A 21,614-nucleotide genomic window follows, 5' to 3' on the forward strand; every position below is an offset into this window, starting at 1 on the left:
AGAAATTTTGGCCCTGAGGGCAAGCTGGAGATGAAAAGGTGTGCCACCTGACGTTCCTCAAATCTCCCCACAGCAATGACTGCCCCTCACAGGTTTCAATCATAAAAGAAAATTTAAAAAACTCAAAGTAGCACCTAGATAACTAGTAAGTTACTAACATTTTCTTTTACATATACATTTTTAACTGCCTGGCACTGAAAAGCTATGGTGTTCCTATTTCCTCTTTATACCTGTAATTGTAGAGCTACATTTCCTTAACGATTATGTTCTCTTTCTTGCTTGGAGGTATTATGAACACACACGAAACTGGGCATATCCTTCTCAAGGTTCCTTCACAAACCAATTCTATCAACACATAAAAGTGGGATGTTGCTCTTGGCCACGATGTAAACAGACCAACCTCAAATAAACTAGCTGTGAGTTCTTCCAACTCCTGCCCAAGTTGATCTCGCACTTTCGAAAGTCTCTCACATTCTTCATCTTTTAACTTCAATTCCTATGAGAAATTGATAATTTTGTTTTAGATCTCTTCTGTCTGAAATGAGACTATATAAACTACATAATAATTATTAACAAAATTATAAAATATTAATACCATCTCCTACATGTTCATATTGAAAATGCCTAGGACTCATTATATGGAAGACAATCAAACTCTAAAATTCAAGTAATCCCAGCATTTACATTATATTCCTTCCATAAAACATTCAGAGACTAAATGTGAACATAACACATTAAAAAAACCACTATTTCCCCTTTAGCTTTTTCTAAACACACTTATTTCTACCAAGCAAGTACTTCTTTCAATTTCGTATACTAATGCCAATAAAATTAATTACTTGTTAATGTTCATTTACAGGGGATAGATGGCTCAGTCAGCAAAGTCCCTGCCACAAAAGCCCAAGGACCCAAGTCTGGAGGCAGAACCCAGGTAAAAAAAAGCCAGGCACAGCAGTGCACACCTGTAATCCCAGCACGGAGGAGACAGAGAAAGGCAGATCCCTGGAGCTCACAGCCTACAAAACAGATGAGCCCCAAGCTCAGTGACAGCCCACTCCAACAAATAAGGTACAGAGCAATAAGAAGACACCACTATTGACCTCTGACCTCCACACTTTTGCACATGCACACATATCCACATCCACAAAATTATTTTATTAAAGCATCAGAATATCTGATTTTATATGCCGAAGTCACCCTAGGTTAACCTTTCAAACACAGATTTAAAAAGCCGAAGCTCCTTCCAGGTCACACAGTTTCGCTGATAATGTGACGACCAGTCCTTGACTGTGGAGGCAGCTCAAGTTTAACCTCCCAAGGACAACTGCTGAAAACAAAACATCCTAAGATCTCAGAACCTAATGATAAATCCTCAACAGCTTGTTCAGCGAGAACCCTTACAAGTCTCGGGACATAAGAGAATGTCCCCGATTGCAGCAAGTGAAGCAAGAGACTCCGAACACAATCCCTCATAAATACCTCAAAACAGGAGGACTCTAACAATGGAGAAAACGGAAGGAACATATGTGAGAAAATGGAAAAAGCAGAAAGGTTTACCAGGCCTTACTTGCAGGTGAATGCAACCACAAGGTCCATCCTGTAAGCAGCAAGCTGCCAGGAAACTCCTGAGTTTGCACTCACCGCAGAATTACTGAGGAGTGAACCTGGAGCGCCAGCACAGTCTCACACTGGGGAAAACCATCAAAACAATGCAGACAGGTTGAGACAAGGACCTGAGGCAAAAACTCCAGTCTTACAGTGGAATGCTGAGGCATGAAGACCCCAGAAACACTATGGAAAAAAAACGAAAAAACAAAAACAAAACCTGGCTGAACAATGCGTAACTCTGAAAGATGCCGGTGAAGACAACACCACACAACAATCACAAGGGCGGCCAGACTGGCTATCCGACTCCCTCACAGGGACCTAATACTCCACTAGAAACTCAAGTTACATGTGCACAAAAACCAAAACGGACACGTAAAGTCACAGTTAAACAAAAACAAGACATTCTGGTATGCTACTGTACAGCAGAATGACTACAATAACGTACCTGACATCTCAAAAAGCTGCAATAAGGGATTTAAAGAACATTGTCAATGGGAAATTTGAAGAGCCATGATTTAAACATGGTACAACTTTGAAACATATATAGCAATACATTAATGTATATGATTTTTATTTTTTCTGTCTGTTAAAAACGTTAAAAAATTAAAAATTGGAGAGATGGCTCAGAGGTTAGGAGCACTGACTGTTCTTCCAGGGGTCCTGAGTTCAATTCCCAGCAACAACATGGTGGCTGCCAACCATCTAAAATGAGATCTGATGCCCTCTTCTGGTGTGCGGGCATATGTGGAGACAGAACATTGTATACATAATAAATAAATTTTTAAAAAATGTTTAAAAAAATTAAAAATTATAGACAAAACAAAGTTTCTCATAAGGGAGAAAAAAAATGGATCAGTTTGCCTATAGCCTGAAACTTCAACAGCAATATTTTATGCTAGAAAAGATTGTGGTACTATTAAAAAGAAAGAAAGAAAAAAAAGGAAAGAAAACTAGACTATAAACTGAGTGTTTTGTACCCAGCCAAACTATCTTTCATGTAAAAGGCCATGAAGTAACATATTTGTAAGACTTCAGGAACTGTCTGCCCTAAAACCTGCTTGAGTGATAGAGTAGAGAGTAAGTATCAATAACCCAAACACAATAAAAGCTGCTGAAGCTTCACCAGGAGTGGAAAAAATCATAACTAACTGTAGAACTGTGACTGAAAAAGATGAAGGTAACTAACTAAGAATAACTGAGGAGGTGACTCAATGGGAGAAGGTTTGTCTAACAGGATGAGGGCCTGGGTTCAACCCATAGGGGCGGGGAGACTCACCACTCACATGCACAAAACATACACACAGATATACACAAAGACACCCACACAGCAGAGACAGAGAACTTAGCTGAGCCATAGATAGAAAGTATTTGCAAAAGACATATGATGATGAACTATTATCAAAATATAAAAAGAATTATTAACATTAACAGAAGATAAACTTTAAAAATGGACAAAATATCAGACAAAGACATTTTCACCAAAGAAGATACACAGGTGACAAGCCTATGAAAGACACTCAATGTTCTCTTTCATTAGTAAATGCAAATTAAAACAAAATACCATCAGAACAGCCAAATGCAACCACTGAAAACACTGAGTGCTAGCGAGGACACGGAGTACAGGAAACTCTCATCCTGTGCTGCTGTGTACAAAGCAGTGCAGTTACTTTGGAAAAGGATTTGACAGTTACTTACAGAACCAGAGAGAGTCTTAACAAATGATCCAGCAATCACACTGCTTAGGTACACACCCAAACGAGCTAAAGAATTATGCCCACCCAAAAAGATGCACACAGATGTTTTTAGGACTTTATTTGTAATTTCCCAAATTCAGAAGCAGCCAACATATCTTTTATTAAGCATCTATTGTTTGTTAATCAACACAGTGGGTAAATGGTGCAGCCATGAAGACATATGCAAGAGATTTAAAAGCACACTAAGCCTATCTGAAGAAAGGCAAATCTACAGAGACTATGAAAGGACATGGGATCCTTCAGAGTGCTGAGAACAGCAATACCCCACGAACACTGTAAATGCTCCCGAGAGACACTGAAGACCAACTCTCAACCGGCTCCCAAACACGTGTGTCTGGCCCTCACGGAGGCAGAACTCTAGACTAGCTGCCACTACAAACCAAAGCAGCATAAACTCCCCCCGGGACCAGAGGCCCTCAGGAGCCTGTGCCAGTTGCCGTTTCAGAGTTCATCCTTACTTCACACTCTAAACAGAGTCAAACCTGTCCAGTCTCTCCTTCGCTCCCCAGTCTGGTCCAATCCAGCTCAACTCTTTGTCCACAAACAACTGATGTTTTTGTTCGTTTATATGCTTTAAGTTCCAACTCAGCCAACCAAAAATGACCTAAGATGCGTACTCCATGTGAATATTTTTTAATGTTTGTACTTTTCCTTATTAGCATCCTGTACTGTAACATAGTTATCCAAACTTTACTCCTTTAACAAATGCTAACATTAATGAATCAGGTGATCAGCTTACAGCCAGAATTAGCATCAGGGAGAAAACTCGTGGTTTCCATGAAGTCAGTCTAATGAGAGTTACAAGGGTTTTAAGCAGACTTACAAGGAAAATCTGTTAGTTTTGACAGGTATATTCCAGGAATTAGGAGTCCACCAAACTGAAGGCATGAAGCAGTAAGTGTCAAAATAGATGACAATGTGGACGGTAGATGCTACAGGAAAGGTTTATGACCTGTCTCAAGCAGCCCTGAAGAGCAAAATAAGAAACAGGACTATCTTAAAACAACGGGGAATTACCAAAAAGAGAAGAGGCATCACTGAGGGAGTCTAATCAAGGAAGTAACCATCAGATCTGCCATTCAAAATGCAATAGGTGGACAGTCTGGCTAACTTAAAAAAATAAAATAAAATAAAACTAGAGAAACAGAGCAGTCATTAGTGTATCTTTCAGGCTAGTAATTTGGATTTAGAGTGAGAACATGGGGAAGGAAGCTGAGAGATGCATGCACAGAGACCATCAGGACTCTACAAGTGTATTTCAACAGCATTTAAGACCTCATCATCTTTGTATTCCCAGAAGGGGTCTTGCTATGCCCCCAGGCTGGCCCCAGACTCTTGAGGAACAGCAATCCCTCTGCAACTCAGTCCCCCCAAAGTAGTTGGGGCTGTAACTGCATGACAGGGGTGGTCAGCGAAGACCTTATCTTCCCTACCCCAGTGCTAGAAACTGAGCCTCTTGGTACACTGTGCAATCACTTTGCCACTCAGCTTTGCTATGTATGCAGCTAGACTTCATAATTTCACATATGATAAACATTTCATATACATAGAAAGAAAACAATGTTGTTAATGGATCAATGATACAATGTTTCTTTTCTTCTGAGGGTTGTCATTTTGGAGAATTCCTTTAGGCTGACAGAGAACAGAGTTTTATCCTATTACTCTGTGTTTCCATTTCAATACATCATTAGTGAGATACTTTTAAAGGTATTTAACCTAGTGATTACCATCAACTCAATTAAGTTAGTCTGAGCAGCTTTGACCAAACTCATGCATAAGTAGTCAATCCCAACTGTCCTGAATACTATCTAACTGGCCCATTGTTGATTTCAGGGATGTCAGACAGTCCACAGTCATGAGGCACATTTACATCTCCTCTGTACAGCTACTAAATGTTTTTCTTAATTTAGTTTGGTTTATTTTTTTTGAGACAGGGCCTCACTCTAACTTAGGCTGGCCTGGAATTCAATACGTGGACCAGACTGGCCTCAAATTCACAGCAATCTTACTGTCTCAGTGTTCTGAGTGCTAAGATTACAGAAATACACCGTCAAACCCTGCCAAAATAAACTCATCAAATACAGGATTATGTCTAGTTTATTCCTGCACACTACACAGTCAAAAAGTATTTGTTAATGAAAGAACCTAGTAAATGGTTACCTTTCTTTGGCTACAACTATCATAGTAGGGTCAGATTAACTAAACTTCTTGAGTGATTCCCTCTGGCTGCAAGCTTTACTGTCAAGTTCATTGCATTCTTTTTTCAGGAAGAATAAAACCTGAAGATAATCCTTCACAGGAGAAGGGATCATTCTTAGCAAGTGTAAAAAGTAAGAGGGAAGTTTGTGAGAAACGCCTGTTTCTAAGCTTCAACACAATAATCCTGTTTCAGCAGCTCTGGGGTGAGACGTTTTAATAAGGACACGCAAAGCCCTTATTCTACCCGAGCTGATCTTCAGCAACAACCTGGGGAAGGAAGGCCCGTTAACTACAGAATCACATGACAATGCCTGGTGTCCTAAACTCTCAGTCTCACCAGTGGTTCTCCTTTTCAAACACTGTGGATCTGTGGCTGCAAAGTGGCTGTTCAGCCCTATGAGATTACAAAGCCCAATACAGAAGAATACAGATCCCTAGCCACCTCACAGGAAAGCTGTCTACTATGAGTTTCTACATCGGAGCATTGCATACAAAGAAGATGAAACTCTGAGGTTAAACTCCTAATATGCTGTATTGCTTCTAAGTAACTAGCAATAACCCTATCTGGCATATTCAGCACATGCGCCTATTCACCCTGCAGTATGCCTGCACACCCATGCACACAACCCACTTAATCAACAAAATACAACAAGGGTACAGCGCACACTTCAAATATGATCATGAACGAAATGTCTGCTCTTCCTTGTAAAGCTCAAAACAATTCAAGTGTGCATATGTGTAGAAGTGCAGGGAAGGGAAGGGAGTTACCTGGATAAAGTGGGCAGATAAACAATATAAAAGAATACAACTTCCAGTACTAACTAGATAGGGTACGAGGGTCCAATTTATCATCCATACAAATGAAAAACTAGAAAAACGTACAAGAAACAATTCTCAAGCCATTGGGCACTTGCCAACCAAAGACTGTGATCCTGCAGAAGGGTAAACAACTCCCATGAGCCCTGGGTTATATGAGCACATGAAGTACTGGGGAGTTCAAAACACACGGTCCAGAAACTAGACATAAGAGTGACCATGTTAGACAACAAGAGCAAGCTTTGGACATGAAACCTACAAGTCCAAAGTAGGTGAGAAGTGCGGAAGGAAAGAACACTGGAAACTACAAGAAACTATCCACAATGAAACACAATGGAGAGAAAGGGTTAAAAAGAAAAAGATAGAACCCCACGATCTAACATACATATAATAGAAATTCAAGAAAGGAGACATGAGAAAAGAATGTAAAGATTTTTAAAACTGAAGGCAAAATGTCCAAAATTTTGTAGAAACAAAAAACCTGCAGATTGAAGAGCACATCACACTCTAAATGCACACATGCACGAATGCACACAGACACCCCAGCCCTGAAGAAAACCACACTAAAGGGGAAAAACCACAATAAAACTTCTTACGGAAGACGCTCACAGCAACAGGAAAGCAAAGAATTACATATAGAGCAACAATGTGTGCTAGAAGACAACGAAGCAAAACCTTTTAACACTAAGAGAAAGAAAACATGTATCTGCCTTCAAGACTGTACCCCATGAAATGAAAAAAAAACAACTAAAAAAAGGGACCTTTTCATATATAAAAAAAGGAAACAGAAAATAATCAAGTGTTCAATGCAAAATAAAAGTGTGTAGTAAGGTTTAAAATATATGAAGAAGTACAGAGCTGCACAGAGCTGGAAGTGAAAAAGAAAATCCGCTTCCAAGCTACACTATATGCACACTACATATGCACGCCTCAGGAAGCAGACAGTGACAAGATGAAGTGACGTGCTATAAGCCAGAAGTCATTACTAAGCTAATGCAACAAAAGTCAGCCACTGAGCCAAACACTGAAATTACCAAAAATGAATTAATATAAAAGGAGAAATAAGAGATCAAATAGAACAACAGAATACCAACAGTAAGACAATAGATTTAGCCAAATTTTATCAATATTGCATTAAGTATGAACCACTTAAGCACACCAATTAGAGGGCACACATTAGTAGAAAGGATAAAAACCAAGGTTTACTTTAAATAGAAAAGTACAAATAAAATAAAATGGATGCAATCAAGGGAGCTAGGAATCATGAGGAAAAAAACAGCCAGTGACATAATTTTGATTCAAAAGTTACCAGAATTCAGAAAATATTTTCATATCCAAGTCCTCAAGACTTGAGTCCTAAGTTAACATTAAAACTATTTCATACTCATCCTAATAAAATTCAATATGTACACACTCACACATCAAAATCATTTCAGTTACCTCAATACAGCTCTAAATAATACAAAAAAAAAAAAAAAGATTTCAAGAGATTCCCAATGGAGCTAGGAGATAAGCATGCATATACACAAAAATATTATATAAATAAATATATTAAAAAATCATGCCGGGGCAATGTCATGGCATAAAAGAAACTTTTAAAATACAAATTGGTATTTAACCACAGCTGTTAAATTTATGTTCATAGAACTTTTCTTATTATTCCTAAGTTGTACTTTAGCTATCTGTGGGATCAGGAGTAACACCTGTTTTACTCTTAATATTAAAAAAAAATAATCTAATTTTTTTCTGTCAATCTTGCAAGAGGTTTGCCAATTTTATTAATGTTTTAAAGAATCCATATTTTGTTGTATTCATTTTCTATTTCTCTTTTTAATCTCACTGAATTCCACTCTTAATCTTTACCGTTCCCATCCTTCTATTCACTGTGTTTTAACTTTACTTTTGTTTTGAGGCTGATAAAGTAAGATTGTTCATTTACGACTTTTCCTGGACTAGCAAGATGGCTAAATAGTTGAGAATGTTTGCTGCACAATCATGAGGACCAGATGACCCAGCACCCATGAAACAAGGCTACATTTTGGCATAGCATATAACCACAGCTCCAAGGGGATGAAGGGAGCCAGATCACTGGTGCATGCTATCTTCTAGCCAAAACAACAAAACAGGTTCAAGAAAAGACCCTGCCTCAAGGGAACAGACAGCGAGTGACAAGGAAACAGGCCATTCTGTCTTCTAGCCTCTGCACACACACAGAGAAATACCATCCCCTTATACACACACACACACAAATAAATACCTTTCCTGTTTCCTAATGTTATATAGTTCTCTCTGTAATTTTATTTTGGGGGGGGAGTAAGAAGCGCTGGCCATAAATTTGAAGACAAACAGAAATTATCAATGAAAGAAAATTCTCCAAAGTAAAATACAATGTTCACAATTAGGAAAAGAAAGAATGGCGACATTACTCAAGCAATTCCTCCAAGTAAAAAGAACTAGTGGTGGGCTTCAAGGAAGTGAGCCTCAATCCACCACAGAAGGACATAATCCACATGGAATCCCTAAGGGATTTAACCCACAAAACTGTGTACAGAAAAGAAAGACAGATGGCAGTCGGTGAAGAGCCTTGGAATCTCATTTCTCCAGGTCCTACTGCTAGGCAGAGCTTCTTTACACTCGCGCAGTTTCGCCTCCTAGCTGCTGTCCAGCGAAGCTGAGGCAGGCGGAGAGTATCACACCCTGGAAGAATGTTCCCAGCTGCCATCACAAGCAGTTGTTTCTGACAGAACATATGGAAGAGCAATAGCGCTTTCTTACCCTCTGAGCTTTTGCAAGTTCTTCTTTTAACCTTTCGTAGCCCTTTTCTCTAACTTCCAGGACAGATGGGCTTCGTAACCGCGACAGGCTATCCGTACTCAACCCAAAGACATCCTCCGTGGCAGCGGGAGCCTCTGTGACGGCGGCACCCTGCAGAAACGCCCTCTCTGCGTTACAGCTGTCCTTCCTCGCAGTTAGCTTGGTAAGCCCTGTGGCCACCCCAGAGGCAAGGGATGGTGCTGGCTCTGGAACATGAATGCTGCAAGGAGACAGAAGGTATGCCATAAAATATTTCACGAACTAGCCCACCTCCACTTAATGAGCAGAGGTCCTGACACCAGAGACGCCACACGCAGCTAACGGCGCTCACTCATACAGCATACCACAGAAATATTGTCACCAAAGAAAGTGCTACTGAGTACTCCTCCTCAAGGACAGGGGCACAAATGGTAGCCTGAGGGCTGACTCAAGTCTCCACCTGCTTTCCTAAGGCCCACAAGCCAGGAACAGATAACAAGAAATCAGAAACACTATATGACCTGTAGAAGTTATATGAAATTTCTGTGGCCACAAGCTTTCCTGGAACAATCATACTTACTCATTTACACACTGTCTGTGGCTGCTTTCATACTGTAAAAATAAAACCAAAGAGTTGGTACAAAACCTGTATGGCCTGGGGCTGGAGAGATGGCTCAAAGGTTAAGAGTACCTGCTCTTCTTACAGAGGCCACAGATTTGTATCCAGCTCCCTAGGTGATGGCTAACAGCCATCTGTAACTCAGGGATCTGACACCCTCTTCCTGCCTTCACAGGTACTATGTACATGCAGTACACAGATACACATGCAAGCAAACACCCACTTAGAAAAAAATAAGAATAAAGTTTGCCAATTCCTGGTCTAAGGATTTAAATATATCCCACGATGTGGGCATACTTACATTACTCAAATTTTCTAAAAAGAATAATTTAAGACAGCCAAGCAAACTTTTCAAACTAACAATAATTCACACTACGTGTGCTGATGGTCTCCTACCTGATATTAGGTATTTCCGCACAGTTGAAACGCCTAGGGGATGAATAGACGGGTTGTGTAGGAAGATTAGAGACATCTAACGCATTAGCCTGGACGGGAGCAGTGCATAAAGATGAAGGGTGTGGCCGGTAGATGACACTCGGGGAGGTAGTGTGCTCTTGGCTTCCTGGGTCACACACGCCAAGAAGGTCCGGAGAAGTCGGTGAAGCAAGGTTTACTTCATGGAAGCCTTCCAAGGGGTCCTTAGCCATAGCAAAGGCTTCATCATAAGACAACCTAAGCTGAGGACAAAAGAACATGACTCTTAGGGACTCAGCTCAAAACTAAATCAAAATACATAAGCTGTAAAATAGTCCACGTAAAGTACAGGCTTACAGTAAGATACAGTTTTTACAAACCTACTTAGCATCGGCAAAGTGATCTCATGGTAGAAATAGGACACAGAGGGTAACCTGATTTGGAGAAGATGTAAAAATATAGAAACACTGTCATAGTAGGTACAATTAAAAGGTATGAGGAATGAAGAAAAGCTTTCTTAATTTCTGAACTTTGCCATCATTTAATACCTTGTTTAGAAAAAGTAGAAAAGACAGTAAAAATAAAACATACACACATTAGAACAAGACAGTCTTAAGTTCAACTATTCTATCATGCCTTGTACTGGCTGCAACTTTGGATAAACCAGTGGTTTTTATCTCAAAATCACTTTAAATTTCCAAAAACAACTTCAGAGCTCCTGTGAGACAATCCGTGTTTTAGGGTGTTATCAATATTTCTGAGCCATTTGAGAATGTTCCAAGCCACTGATATATATGTAGACACAGGGACATATACACCATACTCTAAGTGCAACCATAGTCTCCTGGCTAGTCATAAAATCATTATCAAAACCTAGGTGGTAACAAGAGAGCAAAATCACCACCAGATGCACAAGCCCCAATCTGTACCCTGACTGCTGGCCTTGATGGGCTGGGTCAGAGCCCAGGACCCAGTCCTGGGTTATAGGCTTCGTTTCCCTAACCCAAACGTTGGGAATGGGCCTAAGTGGAGTCCCCGTCCTGGCCCACCCCTTCAAAATCCCTTAAGGCACTTAAGAACACAGTGCTCCTGAGAAACATTTATTTCACAGCCATTAATAACAAGTACACTTCCATTTCTACACTAGCAGAAATATACTTTATACAGTATTGTTCAATAGTTTTACAAAGTTCATATAAAAAATAAGACATGTCTCCTCCCTCAGGTTGTTCTCTTATTTGTAAAACAAATAATTTATTTATTTATTTTTTTAATCTACAGGGAAAAGTCCAAAGTCATAGCCTGTAAGCCTGGAACCCAACTTCCTCTTCCAACCTGGTCCCTTCCACAACAGTACGTGGATGTTGTGTGTGGTCCTTCCCAGACCTTTAAAACGCAAGCAGCAGCTGCTACATCACTTCTTCCACAAGACACAAAGATAAGCGTGCACTTGTTGAACTGGTAACTTTAACCCTCTCACACCACCAATAGAAAGCCTTAAGAAATAATCCAGTAGAGACTAAAAAGCCTGCAGAAAGTCAACACAGTACTGACATCCTCTCAGAATTGCAGATTACTACATGATCATGTATGAACAACCAAATTTTTATCAACTAAATCTATAAATGCCCAACTTCAAAGTAAATATACTAGTAACAAATTTATTAACAGCAAATGGCGATATTAGTCCTCAAAGCTTAACTAATTTAATGCAAAATATTTACTATGCCAAATGAAAGATGAGATATTTCCTAATTTGTTTTTTTTTTCCACCTAAAAGAACCACTTTCATTTTTTACATAACACACATACAAATACACAGGCACAAGGAGCCTATGCTAAAAGCATATATTTTATTTTTCTTTCAATATAATTAACTAATTCATGCTAAGGTTTAAAAAAAAAACTTTGAAATGTGTTTACACTACACTGACGTTCCGCAAACTTGGACAGTCTCACGTATGTACATTACGCTCATTCACCCCTATGATCGTCTCTTATCCCTCGCCCATTCTTTTTGATGCTTTTCTTTTCCCAACTAGGCCCACCACCACCCCCAGATCCTTATCTTCTTTGCAGGTCTTCTGCAGGTAGCCACAGCTGCTGTATGCCCAACACTGCAACAGCCATGCCACATGCAAAGAACAGAGGCGCTCTCCTCCATCCTGGGGTTCTGATCATCTTTCCCCCCCTCTTGGGTGATGTCCCCTGGGCCAGGCAGGGGCAGGTGTATCATTTAGGGCTGAGCACGCAACAGTCACTTACTCTAAGCATTCTGGCCACACAGGAGCCTCTGCATTAACTCTCACCCTGTTCAAAAAGAAGTGTCTCTGACCCACACTGGACATCAACACAAATACTTAGGAGGCAGTTAGGCTGTGGGTCCCACTTAGTACATCATTAGGAGTGTGTCCTCTGCTAGGGCCTGTAACACCCAACCTTTGGTGTACGGCCAGGTTTACAGTATCAATCATGTACTCCCGCCCATGGAGCAGTCCTTGAATGCAATAAAGAAGTGACTGGTTAAATCCACAACATTCTTGCACTACTGCACCAGCGTGCAGATCTTGCGTGGCAGGACTGTAGCTTGCAGGATCCTCAGCTGGTTTAGACCTTTACGACTTTTCTCTCCCTAGGAGACTACACAGCATCTTCTGGTACTATGAACACTAGCCAGCGGGTGGAAGCTGCCCTCAGTGCCAGCCTGCTTTCTCAGTCCTATATCCAGTGTGCGGTGACTTCCTTCATCAAAGGTTCTTACCATCTCATTCTGGTGGTAAACCAAGAGCAGCGGCAGGAGCCTGTATTTAAACTGACATTTTATTAGTAACGACAATCCTTCCTTCTATCCCACAGTTATCCAATTCGACATTGTATACCTTAAAGGCTCACTGAATTACAGGTATAACATCATCTTCATTTCTAGAAATGCAAAATGAGATAAACCTTCTGGAAGAAAAGTATGACAATACCTAGAAAAATGACAGGTTCATGCAGCATATGACCCAGCATGCTCCTGGGGCTTCAGCCCACGGACAAACAGGCAAACTGGAGAAACAAAAACATGATAAACGCATCATTTGTAACAGCAAAGGACTGACTTTATAAGGTGAGGTTCGGCCTCACGATGAAATGCTACTTGTGCATATGAAAAGAACAGTGTCCACACAGGGCTATGAATGACCTTGAGGCTGTGCTGGTAAATATAAAAACAGGAAAGACCTTGAGCAGAAACAGCTGTGTAGAGTAAGCTACTTTTAAAAATGTTTACCCAGCGCACATGTGGAGGGCAGCGCTCTGCTCTCCTTCCACTGTGCCGTGGGGACCTGAAATCTAACACAAATTTGACAAGTTTGCTCACCAGTGCATAAGCTACTTCACAATCTAGGAGACGAGAGTAAAAGCACAAGCTTATTATCTGTATAAGAGATACATGTAACTGCACATGCATACACATGTATTTTAGAACTGGAGGGTTACCCTAAAAGCAGAACTAACAATTACCTATGGTGGGAGGGAGGAACCAAGTAGAGTGAAAAGATCAAGTCCAGACTTTTCTCATTGTATTTTTATAGGTCTGAATTTTAACTTTAAACCATATGAATATTAATTTTTTTAAATCTCTGAAAGTAAAAACATCTAATATAGGGATAGTATCTTAACCACAAAAAAGTAATTTCTTCCTATGATTTTACAACAATAAAGTAAATCCAATAATATTTTCTAAGGTCTAATGCAGTAAAGGTACCACGAACTATGATCACATTAGCAGTAATACTGATGTTATTATTCTGAACTATTATACACATAAAATCAAGCAAGTAAGTTATCTTAATGTCATTTGTAACCAACACAGTTTTAGATATGACAAAAGTTTAATAAAAATACAAAGTCAAAACAGCTAACTCTGAAGAGTCCTTAAATTAAAAATGCCAGGGTTTCCCTTTTGAGGTACCTGCTGGCGAGCTTAGAAACTGTGACTGCCACTCATTGACTCAAGGCCGACACGCTTGTCTGTCATGATCTTAGTAGCTACTGCGATCCTTGGCTAGACACAATGAACTTATATTAAGTTGATCTTTTTAAATGTTTTAATGATTCCTTTTTAATTGTACATGTATGTCTATGTGAGGGTGTCGGATTCCCTAGAACTGGAGTTAGAGACAGTTGTGGGTGCCATGTGGGTGCTGGAAATTGAACCAGGGTCCTCTGGAAGAACACCCAGTGAGCCATTTGTCCAGCCCCATTATTATTACCTTGATTTTTAAAAAAATATTTTCCTCATGACCTAAGACAGATGTATGACATACCAAAATGTAAGGATAAAATGATTTTTATTTGCTTTGTTTTTGTTTGTTTTTTGAGACAAAGTTTCTCCTTGTAGCCCTCCCTGGCTGTCCTGGAACTCACTCTGTAGACCAGGCTGGCCTTGAACTCAGAGATCCACCTGCCTCTGCCTCCCAACTGCTAGGATTAAAGGATTGCACCACGACGCCTGGCTTGATTTTTCCTTTTATTTACCCGTTTTAGAAATAATGATTTGATCCCAGTATGTCTTCTGTGACAGTGTGTGCTAAATGCTACAGGAAGAACAAAGGGCAGGAGCTAGAAAATGGCTCAGTACAAGGCTTGATCCCAGAATTCATGTAAAAAGTAGGATGTGCTTATAATGCCAACACTGTGCTTATAATCCCAACACTGGGGCTTGGGGGAGACAAGAGGACTCCTGGGGTTTCCCGTGGCAGCCAGCCTAGCTTACAGGGCAAGTTCGGGACTAAAGAGACACCCTGTCTCAAAAGGTGCCTGAGCCACATGCAAGATCCACTTCTGACCTCTATAATCACACAAGTGTATACACACACACACACACACACACACACACACACACTTCCCACTAACAGTGCATTCCAGATTCAACTTCCCTTGACAAGTGAGAAGTAGAAAAAGAATCACATTCCCAAGTCAACTTGACGTACCTGATAATTAATTTGATTCTCTATTTATAAAAACTGTTAGGAGAACTACACTTCAGAAATAAACAAGGGTTACATGGCATCAGAGGAAAACATCAGAGCCTGAACAGGAAAGCTAACAATCTCATTTTTCAATTTTTTAAATTGTTATTATAACTATGTGAGTATGTGTAATATTGAGTGTCACTGTGCTCCTGTGGAGGGTCAGGGGTCAACCCCGCAAGTTCAAGACCAAGCCAACCTACACAAGGTCCAGGCTAACCCAGGCTGTATTGTGAGACGCTGCCTCAAAACACCAAAAGGGATTATTTTCTTCTTTCAGTGTATTATTTACCAACCACTGGAAGATGCAGTAAGAGCTAGGAGAATGGGTCATCCCCCCACACACACATTTTTTTGAGACACGGTCTCACCAGGTAGCCCTAGTTGACATAGAATTCCTATGTAGACCAGTCTGGCCTCACACTCAAAGAGTTCCACCTGCTGCTGCCTCCTGACTGCTGGAATTAAAGGAACCTGCCACACCACACCTGACCAGGTATATATATATATAAATTATCAGATGACTTTCTAGTTTAGCATGCCTTTTAAAGACTGTCTCCTGACATTAAGGAAGTTTGCTACTTCAACAGTGTATCATGAATTAAAGTGTTAAAAATTCCATCTATCAGTCCATGCCCTTCACACCTCCGTCCATCCACTTCCAGCACATCAGAGGCATGATCACCAGCTCCATTCCCTCCAGGCACATCCTAGTGCTGAGGTCTAAGGACAGAGCAGTGGTCAGGCTAGCATGTGGCCCATGAGAGGCAGTGAGTACCCTGCAGGCACAGGGGGAGAAGGAAGAGGGAGAGAAAAAATGTACTCTCTAAGGAGAGTAAAATACAACTTACATCTTAAATGCTAAAGAGTCCACAAGATTGACAAGGCAGGGAAATAAGATAGGACACTCAGGGAATAAGGGTTTGACAGAAAGGAACCTATCGAGGAAAGAATGACAGAAAACCGGGCAGGAAAGGCAGCTAAGGGACAGACCATTAAACGCTTCATTTAACGTGAAAATGTTGCTTGGCGTTTATCCTGAAGAGTCAGGCCTTCATCTCAGAAAGCGTAGCCAACCTATAATGCAATCATTTAGAAAAAAGGACTCCAGGGACTAATGGCATTAACTATAGGCAACTGGCTGGCTGGCTACTACAAAGGGCTACATAAACTAGAAAGGCCAGAGCAACATCAAGGTCATACCCTGGAATATCTAGAACGGGAGTTTGTTTTGTTCTATGTTTTGAACTAAGATTTTAATTTTATTATTATTTTTAAAATTATTATTCTCTATAATTTATTTCAGTGTGTATCCCGGTTGTAGGCCCTTCCCTCATCTCTCCTGGTCCCACCCTCTTTCCCTCTTCCCCAGATCCCTCTCTCCTAGTCCACTGATGGGGGTTGTTCTAATGCTGGTCCTCAAAATCTGGTTACACCTATCCTTTATTTGTAAACCTGCCTAAGTCATTATATCTGACTGGTTGATTAAACAGCCTACACCTGAGCAGGGCAGAACAGGGTAGATATGGCTAAGGTTCCCTGGCTTTGGGGTTCAGGAGAGAATCTCAGGAATCAGACGGACTAGAAGAGAAGAAGAAGGAGGACAGCACGATGGGTTAGCGTGGAGAAGAAAGCACAAGGGCGAGGAGAAGGGACTCAAAAATGGTGTGGAAAGGCCCAGATGAAGAATAAAAGCAAGTAATTATAAGATTATGGATGGAAGATAGTTTAGATGAGGGTGATTAAGGCAGATGGCATTGGATGGGGTCTGGGAGATGGATGGTGAGGACACTGTGACAGTGCAAGTGAAATATCTGCCCAGCCCAAGGTAAATAAGGCAATTATAAATCTAACAGGTATCTGTGTCTTATTATTTGTGTTAGCGCGTTAAGATAATACTGCCATGATATTTTTAGGGCTAATAATAAATAACATTATATAGCCCTCAAACACTCGTTTTTTATTTACTGCAACAGGGAAGTCCTCCTCCCCTACTGCCTGTCCCTAGCCTATCAGGTCCCATCAGAACTGCCTGGAACCTTTACCTCTGTGGGCTGGCTAGATTGCACCACCAGGGGGAAGTGATCAAAGAGCAGGCAATGGAGTTCATGCCAGAGACTGCCCCTGTTCCCCTTATTAGGGAACCCACATGGAGACCGAGCTGCCAATCAGCTACATCTGAGCAGGGGGGCTAGGTCCTCTCCATGCACTGTCCTTGGTTGATTCATCAAGTCTCTGCAGGCCCTGCTGGGCCCAGATTATTTGGCTTTGTTGGTGTCCTTGTGGAGCTCCTGTCCCTTCCAGGTCTTTCTATCTCCCACTTCTTCCATAAGATTCCCTGTGTTCTACCCAAAAATTGGCTGTGAGTCTCTGCATCTGCTTAAATCCCCTGCTGGGGAGAGTCTTTCAGAAGATGTCTGTGGTAGATTCCAATCCTGTTCTCTCTCTTCTACTGCTTCCAGTATTTACCCTACTTGCCCTTCTGAATGAGATTTACGAATCCTCCCTAGGGTCCTCCTTGTTTAGCTTCTTTAGGTCTGTCGATTTAGTATGTTAATCCTATATTATATGGGTAATACCCACTTATAAGTGAGTATAAACCATATACCATGTGCGTCTTTCTGCTTCTGGGTTACCTCACTCAGGATGATCTTTTCTAGTTCCATCCATTTGCCTGCAAAATCATGATGCCCTTGTTTTTAATAGCTGACTAGTATTCTATTGTGTAAATGTACCAGTTTATTTTTATCTGCATACATACACAATCTAGCTGAGCATCACAGCATCCTTTTGAAATGGTCCCAGTCCTTGCTTTACAGAAGCTGGCGCAAGAACATTCATTAGTCAAGGTCAAATACACTAAAGACATAAAGACAAAACTGACTGAGACAGCAGTAGCAGACAACACCAGAAGGACCAAGGGTTTCTAAGGTCAGCGCCACCATACCAACCCTAAGAGGTGACACACATCAACACAGAAAAACCTGAATGTCTGAACTCTTCTTACTCTCTGAAAACACAAACAGAAATTTCTTCAAACACAGCCACTGACACCAACACTGGTCACCACTTTCATGCGTCCTTTCTATTCTCTCCCTCGTACTGGCTGCTATCATCATGTCCTCCTTTATTTGCTTCTTTTTTGAGGTTTTTGTCTTTTTGGAGAGCAAAGCGTTTATTTGGTTCATCATCAAAAAAAGTCAGGACAGGAACTCAAACAGGGCAGGAACCTGGAGGCAGGAGCTGATGAGAGGCCATGAGGGTGCTGCTTGCTCACTTGCTCCCCATGGCTTATTCAGCCTGCTTTCTTATGGGAACCAGGACTTCCAGCCCAGGAATGGCACCACCCACGATGGGCTGGGCTCTCCCCCATCAATCTCTAATTAAGAAAACACCCTGCAGGCTTGCCTACAGGCTGATCTGACTGTGGCATTCTCTCACTTGGGGCTCCCTCCTCTCCAATGACTCCAGCTTGTGTCAAGTTGACATACAATTGGCCAGAACATGAGCCATATTCCACCCTGAAGGTGGCAAACAGTGACATGAAGGTGAGGCTGGCTGGTCACATGGCATCTATAGTCACAGTGGGAGATAAAGAGTTAATTCCTCCTCCAGGTGCTGTGTATATTAAGCTCAGTGAGATTTTGGGTTGTTTTAGAGTTGGCTCTGTTCGATCATCATGAGAATAGTTGGTGAGATTTTTTTTAAACACTTGTTAAAAGTCATTAAAGAGCTGTGTGTGCGTGCGTGCTTTCACTTGTCGGGGGGCTTTGGGAGGGCTGTATGTATGTGTCCGTATGTCCCTGTGTCCCAGTGCATGTTGGCACCAGAGGACAGTATCTCTGGTGTCGTTACTCAGGCGACATCCACTCTGCTTTGAGGAAGGGTCTGTTTTCTCACTGGCCTGGAGCTCATCAACTATGCTGGGCTAGCCAGCTTGGCAAGCTTCAGAGATCTGCCTATTTCAGCCTCCTAAGTACAGCCACCAGACCAAACTTGTGGTGGTTAGAATGAGAACTGTTCCCCCATAGGCTGTCGTGTTTGAACACTTGGTTCTCAGTGGTTTGAGGGCTTCATTGGGGACAAGCTTTGGGACACATCCTCGTCCTACGTGTTGTATGAGCTCTCTGCTCCATGCCTGCTGTTAAAGATGGGCTAGTTCAACTTCCTACTCTGGCTGCCTGCTGCCACTCTGCCCCTGCCAATATGGATCCCTAACCTGCTGCAACTGCAGTCCAAACTAAACTCTACTATAAGCTGCTTTGGTCGTAGTATTTTATCACGGCAACAGAAAAGCAACTAGTACACAGTTTTTTACAAGAGTCTGGAGATCAAACTCAGGCAAGCGCTTTACTGACTGAGCTGTCTCCTCAACTCTCCTTACAGGACTCTGAAAAGCTCAACATGTAAACTAAAATAAACAGTAGCTAGATTTTACTAAAGTCAGTGTACTCCTGTCTTACTCAGCCACTAAAAGTGAATTCAATCTGCCATTCATGGTAACATCAGTGAAATAGGTTTGTCACAGAAAAGCAAAGATCCCAGTTTCCCAGTTACTGTAGAAACTTAAAACACTGGTCTTTGTTAACTACGAGCTACAACTCTCTCATACACTTCAGCCACTCTGCTAACTTCCATCTTCTTCTGGGAGTCGACGTGGTCTGTGGCTATAGCTATTGACCCATGCTGCCAATAGTCAGACGTCAGTCTGTGTAAGACTATATACAATTTAATCATGTGCAGCTGCCCTTTTCAGCTGTAAGGCGAAAGAGAAAGCAGAAGAAAAAGACAGCAGGTTAATCAAGCTGTCAAAAGCACCCCTCTTCCTTCCTTAGTCCTCTCAACTCTCATTCTCAACACTTCAATTTCTAACATCAACTCAATCTCAATGGCTTAGCCAGTACGATCTGTCCTGGTTATCAAGCCCAATGCTAAGCTATAATAAATTGGGGTAAGATAAAGAAAAGCCTGCTGTCCAAGGGCTCACGGAACCATCTTCTTAAGCATGTGTCCAGTTCACAAGAAAAGTACAAATGTAGCACAAACATAAAAATTAATTTAAAAAAAGTAGAATTTTTACATTTTCAATTATTATATAAATGAGGGAAGCTTGGAGCCGAAGTAGGTTTCCAACATCACAGAAGCTGGGGTGGGGGGAGGCATTACAGCGCTACAGCAAAGGAGAAACCAACAGCTTCAGAGTTTTCCAAAACCCTGAGATCTGACCTTAGTAGAGACAGTAGCAAAATTTGTTGACCTGCATTATACAGGCCAAGAGTTTAATTTTAAAATGTATCTTCCCAAAGAATATTCTTATAACTTTGTCATTACCTTAGCACACACCTGTGTCTACTATTCCCTGCTTCCACCCCAGTACCCAACTCTGTAGCTCTTTGCTAATCAACAAAATTTATACACAGATTTTTTTTCCCCATATATACACAGGTATACATCCTTCTAAATGTTCTAGTCTGTTTTGCTGGGGGCTGTTGCTTTTTGCGTCCTATCACTGAACTCAATGTCTCTCTACCACTGAGCTACATACATCCCAGCCTCCTCTAACTTTTGGGGAACATGTTGTATAAAATACAGGGGCACCATACGCTCCTACCTTACTCTCTTTATAGCTTCCTTCAACCCCCACTGGCTTGCAAAGTAGATACCTACTGAATATTTTATTTTAAAAACCTCTGGTGACATAAGAATTACATATTACACTCATATTAACTATCTCGTAAAAGCTAAATTAAAAGCAATTTTTCAGCATTACGACCTACATATGAGGTCGACGGAGCAGTAATTAAGAACAGGCAATCCTTCAAGCATGAACTGGTGAGTTGTCATGACTAGGAGCAAACAGCACGGCTCTCTGGCGTCACAACCTATACCACAAGAAGCAATGGGGTTAGTGATGGTTGCAAGCCCTGTTACTGAAGCCACCTGACTTCTAATCGACCTGTCGCTTAATTAGCTATATGATCCCGGCTAAGCCACACAAACGCCCATGTCTCAATTTTCTCAACTATAAAAGGCAAAGGGGTATAAATGACCTATCTCTTCGTTAGTGAGGGTAAATGAGTTGGAGTGAGCATAGATCAGGACTCAGCAATCAAAAGCAGTGGCAAAAGCGGATGTCACCACCATCAGAACATGTGGATAGTTTTTAAATCAGACACACAAACACAAACACATTTTACCTGCACACCTGCTAAATGCAAAGCTTTTTTCAGAAGGTACAGACCAGTAACATAAGGAACAACAGAGCTCAAATCTCCATTTGGGGTCCTCACATAGTTTTTCATCCTGGCTTTGCTATCAGCCACTATAAATGACGACTAAGTACTCCAGGCAAGTCATGTTGACTCTCCGCTCTTCAGTTTCCAGATCTGTAAAATC

At 41.2% G+C, this 21,614-nt stretch overlaps 1 protein-coding gene across 4 annotated transcripts in view; it reads right to left on the reverse strand.

Moving 5' to 3' along the window:
* The window catches only part of Rab3ip (RAB3A interacting protein), a 44,485-nt gene that overhangs the window by 20,865 nt on the left and 2,006 nt on the right, over window positions 1–21,614 (reverse strand). Inside the window, exons 2-5 of one of the 4 annotated variants that reach the window (XM_060378095.1) lie at window positions 13,176–13,251; window positions 10,186–10,466; window positions 9,153–9,411; window positions 401–496 (exon numbers count right to left, since the gene is read on the reverse strand). In XM_060378095.1, the coding sequence (XP_060234078.1) occupies window positions 401–496; window positions 9,153–9,411; window positions 10,186–10,436 (606 nt within the window). In that variant the 5' untranslated portion in view covers window positions 10,437–10,466; window positions 13,176–13,251. The remainder of the gene's footprint in view (window positions 1–400; window positions 497–9,152; window positions 9,412–10,185; window positions 10,467–13,175; window positions 13,252–21,614) is intronic. The other 3 variants (XM_021643638.2, XM_021643637.2, XM_060378096.1) reach the window with 3 other exon arrangements.

Source organism: Meriones unguiculatus, chromosome 2 (genome assembly GCF_030254825.1).
Source record: "Meriones unguiculatus strain TT.TT164.6M chromosome 2, Bangor_MerUng_6.1, whole genome shotgun sequence".
In the NCBI taxonomy this organism is placed as follows: domain Eukaryota; kingdom Metazoa; phylum Chordata; class Mammalia; order Rodentia; family Muridae; genus Meriones; species Meriones unguiculatus.